The 6,284-nt window shown below is 35.3% G+C and overlaps 1 protein-coding gene across 1 annotated transcript; it reads right to left on the bottom strand.

Moving 5' to 3' along the window:
• Nucleotides 1-2,486: 2,486 nt before the first annotated feature.
• Nucleotides 2,487-6,215, bottom strand: LOC107560835 (gastrula zinc finger protein XlCGF8.2DB). Its single transcript, XM_016245104.1, has 3 exons — nucleotides 6,002-6,215; nucleotides 5,392-5,598; nucleotides 2,487-3,469 (listed from the first exon to the last, which is right to left on the bottom strand). Exons 2-3 carry the CDS (start codon nucleotides 5,492-5,494, stop codon nucleotides 2,487-2,489), a joined length of 1,086 nt encoding a protein of 361 aa, XP_016100590.1. The 5' UTR covers nucleotides 5,495-5,598; nucleotides 6,002-6,215.
• Between the last annotated feature and the right edge of the window lie 69 nt (nucleotides 6,216-6,284).

Raw genomic sequence — 6,284 nt, 5'->3', positions numbered from 1 at the left:
TTGTATCTGATAAAAGTGAATAAAGCCCTTTTTTTTCTAAGCACTTTACTTTTATTTGAAAGCAATTTTGAGATTTGGGGTTTTCAAAATGTGTTGTTTCAGACGAGTGGACAGAAAATATCCAAAATACACTTTTAAGTGTTTATTTTATTGTACTATTGTATTGTATTGTATTGTATTATTTTCTAGATTTTGACAACTGTTTTCTGATTTATGGAGAGCTAAAAAGCCTCTAATATGTCAACAAAATGAAAGGACTTTTTAACCTGGCTTTATCCAGTGTCTGCAAATGAGTGTAAATTTAATTAGATAAAGCCTCATTTGCAGAGGCGGTCAGTAGTGAAGTATTTTTACACTGCTTTAAAAGTACTTTTCAAGTGTCTGTACTTTATCAGAGTGTTATTCTTTAGAAAACTTTACTTCACGACATTCCAAAGCATAATATTGTGCTTTTTACTGCACTACGTTTCATATTAAATATCATTTAATCCTTAATCACATTAGAAATCTATTACTTTCTTACTTTTACTCAAGTAAAAGTAATTCAAAGATTTACACGAGTACAAGAAAGTACTACATTTTTAATGTTCTTAAGTATTAAAGGTAAAACAATAACTTTTATTTATGAAATGCAGTGCAGTAAAAAGTATGACATTATGCTTTGAAGTTTTCCAAAAGAAAAAACTACAGATACTTTTTAAATTTACTTGAGTACAGTAAAAATACTTCACTACTGTCCGCCTCTGATCATTTGCATATTTAAACATAAGATTTTTTGAAAACTTGTAATACAAAAAATGTTTGCAATACTTAATGCATAATAAGGGGAAGTATGGTGATATATATTAGTTAAGTTTTGCATAAAAAAAAACTGTCAGTGTGTTTGAAAATATATGGAAATAAGTTATTCATATTTAAAAAAATGTTTATAATAGTGTTACTGTGTAATCTGATTGGATATATTCTTAATTTATATAGCCTACTTTGTCTTATTTGACTGACAAAATAAAAAAGCCTGTTGATTGAGCAAAGAGAATAATTTTAATAAAAGTATAACCAGCAGGATTCATATTTGCACTGTAGTAAATAAACCATAAAGTGCAACATTAGTTTGAAGTCTTCTCAACTTTACGGATCTGATTGAACAAATCAGCTTTTGAGTCATTTGAGTCATGAACTGAGCTACACGGCTCGTGCTTTATGTTATTAATTCACTAAAAGAAATCGACTCATAAGAGTTGTTTGTGTTCTCCATATGATCCTGGAAGACTTGTGTAAATCTTGGCAATATTCTGACAGAAATAACAGTTATCATGTTAAACTGAGCTGCTGAAAAGCCACTTTGTCTTATTTCATTTTTTTCCCATTGCAAGTGTTTAAAATCTGTATACTTGAAATAAATGTGTTTAATTAGTTTGACAAGTCAGTTTGCTTTGCTTTTATATAAATCAAGAAGGATTTGAAAACAAGCTGTTTGTTGGTTATAATTTTTCTTTGGGTGTACGTGTTTATTCTTTTTACATTCAAATATCATTGCATTTATTTTCATTATTTCTTCATCTTTCTATATAATAATGAGATCATTTTCAGCCAAACACTGTCTGCAGATAAATAGGTGCCTATAATGCACACATGTTCAAAGACACTTGTTGAAATTAGTTTCACTTTCAAACAAATTGACGGGATATCTTTTCCAATAGATACATAATCTTCAGATTATCATGATATTGATTTATTGTATGTTTTGATGAATTCATAAAGCACAATTTTACTTTTTTATTTCTCATGTACAGTCAGCACATTATACACAAGACATAAGCTCCTAAAGACAGAGCAAAATAAATTAATGACATTAATGAACCCTATTCAAGCGTGCAATGACAGTAGAAAACGTGGCATGATGGAAATCATTTTGTTCATCCAAAAATACACTAACAGTTAAAAATTTGTAATAATTTGGAATGTTCAAAATGTTTTTGAAGGATGCCTCTTCTGCTCACCAAGACTGCATTGATTTGATCAAAAATAAATGCAAAAAAATCAGCGTATTAGAACCATTTCTGAAGGATCATGTGACACTGAAGACTGGAGTAGTGATGCTGAAAATTCAGGTTTGATCACAGAAATAAATTACATTTTACATTATATTCACAGAAAACAGTTCTTTTGAATTCTAATAAAATTTCTCAATTTTTACTGTATTTTTGTCATGGTGAGCATAAGAAACATTTGACCGTTGCACATGAAAACAACCTGTCTTAAAAGGTACTTCACAGCGATGCCATAGAAGAACCATTTTTGGTTCCACAAAGAACCATTCAGTCAAAGGTTCTTATAAAAATATACCTTTTTATAATCTGAAGAACCTTCTTTCGCCACAAAGAACCTTTTTGTGAAACAGAAAGGTTAAAGGTTCTTTATGGAACCATTTAGACAAAAAGGCTCTTCTACGGCATCGTGAAGCACCTTTATTTTTAAGAGTGTTCTCACGGCGACGATTTCTTACAATGTTTTTTAATATGAGTAATGAGATTGGTTAGCTGCGAGAAACTCCTCCCGCATGAAGGGCAGTGATACGGCTTCTCTCCCGTGTGAACTCGCTCGTGAACCTTCAGCGATCCAGACTGAGTGAAGCTCTTGTCACAGTGCGAGCACTTGTAGGGTTTTTCTCCGGTGTGAATCCTCTGGTGCTCCTTCAGTCGTTTGGCTGTGGTGAAGGTCTTGCCGCACTCAAAGCACACGTGATCTCTCTCACCGCTGTGTCTTTTCTGGTGCTCTTTAAAATTGCCCGGCCATACAAAACTCTTTCCGCACAAAGAGCACACATACGGCCTCTCATTCGTGTGAACCTTCAGGTGGTTTTTCAGGATGGATGATGACGTAAAACCTTCTCCGCAGTGAACGCAATTAAAAGGCTTCACCCCAGAATGAGAGTGCAGATGATTATTGAGACTGTGCGCCCATTTAAAGGCCTTTCCGCAGTGATGGCATTTGAAAGGCTTCTCTCCGGTGTGAACTCTTATGTGATCCTTGAGGCCTTTTTTACACGTTAAACCCTTTCCGCACTGAGGGCAGATGAACAGCTTCTCCCTGGAGTGGATTCTTACGTGAACCTTGAGGTTGTTTTTGAAGGTGAAGCTCTTTCCGCACTGGTGGCAGGTGTATGGTTTCTCTCCGGTGTGAATCCGCAGGTGATACTTCAGGCTCTCTTTACGTGTGAAACTCTTCCCGCAGTGATGGCAGCTGAAAGGTTTCTCTCCCGTGTGAATTCGTAAGTGTTCCTTAAGGCTGTCTCTCCGCGTGAAACTCTTTTCGCACTGAGGACACATGAAGGAGTTTTTGGCTTCAGTTCTTTGAGTTTTCTTCTCAGTCGCTGAACAGGTTTCTTCAGTTAGGAAAGCATCCTGATTCTGATGTTTCTCCTCCACCTCATCCAGTTCTTCACTTTCTTCTTTCACGTATGTCAAGTCTGCAAAGAACACACACAGACGTACACACAAAGTCAATGAAATAAACAAAATGATATTTGATATGCTAGAATTAAATTCTATCATGCTCATTCAATGCCATCCAATTACTATACAAGGGTAAAATAATGTAAATGTATTTTATGCAACATTAAGCAACATTCTCAGAACGTTCCGGCAAGGTTCTCTTAAAGTTATGAACATTCTTTCAGCAAGGTTAATAGAATATTCGTTCGTGATGTTCCCAAAATGTTACCACAAAATGATTATTTATTCATTGTTCTTGGAAAGTTTAAGTGAAATGTTCATTTAACGTTTTTGAATGTCTGCATGCTCCCTTCACGTTCGTATAACCAAGAAAAAAAAACACTTTTAAAACATTTCTAAAAAATTCAGAGAACATTCAGAAATAACTTGCAAAACATTCTTAGAACATATTTTTGCCAGTTAGGGAGTTATTTGGTTCTCAAAACATTAGCACAGAATTGTTATTATACTGTACATCATTCATGGAACATTTTATTTATGAAACGTTTTAGTTGGACGTTCATTTAACTTTTTTTTTTTTGAAAATTTTACTACTAGTTTCAGAACATTCAGAGAACATTCAAAAGTAACGTTCCCAAAATTCTAAAATGGAATGTTCACATAACAAATAAAACAACGTTTTTAAAACATTTGAAAGGGGTCATATGATGCGATTTCAATTTTTTCTTTCTCTTTGGAGTGTTACAAGCTCTTGGTGCATAAAGAAGATCTGTAAAGTTGCAAAGACTAAAGTCCCAAATCCAAAGAGATATTCTTTATAAAAGTTAAGAGTCAACCACACCTACCTAAAACGCCTCGTTCTAACACGCCCCCACATGTCTACATCACTATGTGGGAAGATTTGCATAACGCCGCCCAAATGTTCACGCAAAGAAAGAAGGTGTAACTTTAATTCTCGCTGTAGTATTGTTGTTGCCGCCGCCGCCATGTCGTGAAGAGCTGTGTTTCGTTGTGAAAGCGAAACTACTTTGTTTGGTCTTCCAAAAGAGGACACGACTAGAAATCAGTGGTTAAGTTGTATTCACAACACTGTTCCAGAACACTTCAACCCAAATATTCAGATGTGTGCAGCACATTTTATGGAGGATGAGGACTGTTTCCTGAACCAGTAGCCTACAATGCTTCTGTGGCACAAAGGCCGTTTCTATAAAGTGGGGCAGCTCCAACTTTGCAAGGACAGTCTGGCGCTTCTGACTCACAGCCTGTAAGTGTTTTTATATTTCAATAATTTGCCACTGATGATTCAAACGTGAGTTTTGAGCAGTGTAGAGTAGGGCTTGTAGTTTGTCATTTCTCCGATCACAAATGCAGACAGAGTTTTATGTTTACGAGGCGCGATATGCAACGCAACGCGTAAAAAAGACAGTATAAGTCATTATAATCCGTAATTATGTCCCCACTGGATGCAACAAATGCCTCATTTGTAATGGGTTTTATTGGTTTTGTCTCGTCCTGCTGGGAGACGGCATCACAGTATGGTGAGGGGCGTAACATTTCAGTCACACGCTTGAGGCTTTCGGCCAATCACAACGCACTGGATAGCTGGCCAACGATGAGCTTTGTAAAAATCGACGCGTTTCAGAAAGGCGGGGCATAGAGGAGAAACAATAATGTACAGTATGTGGAAAAGAATGTGTTTTTTGAACCTTAAACCACATAAACACACTTCATTACACCAAATACACAAAATAATGTTCTTTTTAGCAACATCATATGACCCCTTTAAATATGGGAGGTTTTGACTGTTTTGATAACTTAACGGAAAAACATTCTTATAATGTATATGATTTTCTAAACACAGCCACCAAATTTCAACTGAAGATTTGTTTTATTAATATTCCTCAGCAATAATAATCGATCAAGAATGGACACCAACCTGTTTGTTCCTCAGTATCTTCATGTTTTATTCTGGATGGTTCTGGATCCCTCATGTCTTCAATCTCCTCTTCAACAAACTCTGTCTTTACCACAGTATACATGATTGTACATATATTTCACTTGTTACACCTGGAGTTTGTTCCTCTCTTGTAGGATGATATAATAGTAGCATCAGCTGTGAATGGCCCAAAGAAGTAGTTCTGTCCTAGAAGTCAAAAATAATAAGTTAGTATTTGTTTTTATGCTAATTAATTTTGTTGTAGTTTCTCTTTTCCTTTGCATTTAGGAGCATACCTTGACTGAAAGCCAAATAATTAATAATATATGTGCAATTACATGCAAATATTTTAACACAACAAATGCAAAATCCCAGTGATACTATTTACCAGATGCTGATGATTATGTTCCAGTGACAACAGTCAACACAGTGTAGTTCCACACAAATCATAATAAATAAAACTGCATAATGCATAAATTAATCTCGTGACACATAATTAATGCAGTTTAAACAGCTGACACTGAGAGCTCAGGTGTTATCATTTTGACACAAAAATGACACACAGACGTAGCCAACATGCACAGAAAATGTCAGTTTAAATTTGTTTTACCTTTTGTAGTATCAGTTCTCTATCTCGTCTCCCCTCCCGGTTTTGTGTATTTAATTGTTATTGAAACTCACATCATGCGATTTCATATTGCTGCCTCAAACGCGCTCATCACTGTCGCGAACACCTTCCGTACTGCACATGCTTTTTTGATAAATGCGCTTTAACAATGTATATTGTTGCAGTACATATTTCCCGATTTGTCTTAAAATGATGAATATATGGTTGTACTGTAAAAATGTCTCCAATAGGACAAAAACGTCCCGAGGTTTCAATGCGTCTCAAT

Source organism: Sinocyclocheilus grahami, unplaced genomic scaffold (genome assembly GCF_001515645.1).
Source record: "Sinocyclocheilus grahami isolate Dianchi unplaced genomic scaffold, SAMN03320097.WGS_v1.1 scaffold746.1, whole genome shotgun sequence".
Lineage (NCBI taxonomy): Eukaryota > Metazoa > Chordata > Actinopteri > Cypriniformes > Cyprinidae > Sinocyclocheilus > Sinocyclocheilus grahami.
Note: the sequence above shows the minus strand (reverse complement) of the source record. Positions and strands in the feature narration are given on the sequence as shown.